Here is a 1,218-nt window from a genome sequence, read left to right as displayed (position 1 = left end):
TTGCACGCTGCGCCCCCGGGGTCCGCGGGGAGAGGGCGCGGCGGGGGAGGGTGCACCTTGCCGGCGTAGTGGTGGACGACGAAGCCGGCGCTCCAGCTGTTGAAGTGCTCGTGGGTGCCCACGGCCGCCTGCAGCTTTTGCAGCAGCGTCTGGTCGGCGCCGCCGCCCGTGGCGTGCATGGTGGCGCACACGTCGTCCAGGACACTCATGATGCCAGGCGGGCTCTGCAGGGGGCGCGGGGAGGCGCGCAGGGGTCAGGCTGGCCTGTCCCGCCCCATCCCGCGGCCTGCACGGAGACCAGGGGGGAAGGGGGGGGTGGTGGGCTACCGTGGGAGGTTGCTGGGGCGCAGGAGGAGACAGGGGACCCCATCAAGGATCCGTGCCTCTTTCCCTTCCCCAGTCCCCTCTGACCCTGAGCAGGGTGGCACAGCGGGATGTTTGTTGAGTGAATAAGTGAAAGGTGAGCAGGTGGGGGGAGTGAACGGATGAGGTGGCCCAGGGGTATCTCAGTTGTACTTCCCCCGAGGGTACCATATCCTCCTCCCGGGTGTCCGGGGCTCAGTGAGACCCCCAAAGGTGGCCCAGCCCTCACCAGCTTGTTTTCAATGAGGTCGCAGACGACTTTGTTGTTGAAGAACTGAATGGGGGTCCAGCGGATGCCCTCCTGGACATACTCCTCCTGGGGGTGGGCAAGGGGCCGGGGTGAAGGAGGTGTGGCCTATGACCCCCCACCCCGTCTCACCCCTGAAGACTCTCTCTGGCAGCAAAGTCCCCTGCCCCTGTTGGGGAGGTCAATTGCCAGGGAATTACATTCACCAGCAATGGAAAGGAGCCGGTGAATAAGCACCCGAGCTCCCTCCCTCCCTCTGGGTACTTTTCACAGCCCAAGTATCCACAGGCCCCAGCAGAAATGAGTCCAGCTGCCGACAGCATACCTTCCTCCTGAACACCTGACATAGATTCTTTATTTTAAAAAATCAGGCCAGGTGTGGTGGCTCACACCTATACTCTCAGCACTATTGGGAGGTAGAGGCAGGAAGATCACTTGAGCCCAGGAGTTCGAGACCGGCCTGGACAACATAGCGAGATCCCCGACTCTACAAAAAAAATAAAAAAATTAACCTGGCGTGGTGGTGTGTGCCTGTAGCCCCAGCTACTCGGGAGGCTGACATGGGAGGACTGCTTGAACTTGAGCCTAGGAGTTGGAGGCTGCAGTGA

The 1,218-nt window shown here is 61.5% G+C and overlaps 1 protein-coding gene across 1 annotated transcript in view; it reads right to left on the bottom strand.

Moving 5' to 3' along the window:
* Window positions 1-6: 6 nt before the first annotated feature.
* The window catches only part of LOC103265795 (unconventional myosin-If-like), a gene marked incomplete at its 3' end in the record, with an annotated part of 13,777 nt that continues 12,565 nt past the window's right edge, over window positions 7-1,218 (bottom strand). Inside the window, exons 12-13 of the mRNA XM_008063446.1 lie at window positions 593-679; window positions 7-224 (exon numbers count right to left, since the gene is read on the bottom strand). Coding sequence (XP_008061637.1) covers window positions 7-224; window positions 593-679 — 305 coding nt within the window. The remainder of the gene's footprint in view (window positions 225-592; window positions 680-1,218) is intronic.

This window comes from Carlito syrichta, unplaced genomic scaffold (assembly GCF_000164805.1).
Source record: "Carlito syrichta isolate Samal-C Ts95f unplaced genomic scaffold, Tarsius_syrichta-2.0.1 Scaffold306849, whole genome shotgun sequence".
Classification (NCBI taxonomy): Eukaryota; Metazoa; Chordata; class Mammalia; order Primates; family Tarsiidae; genus Carlito; species Carlito syrichta.
Note: the sequence above shows the minus strand (reverse complement) of the source record. Positions and strands in the feature narration are given on the sequence as shown.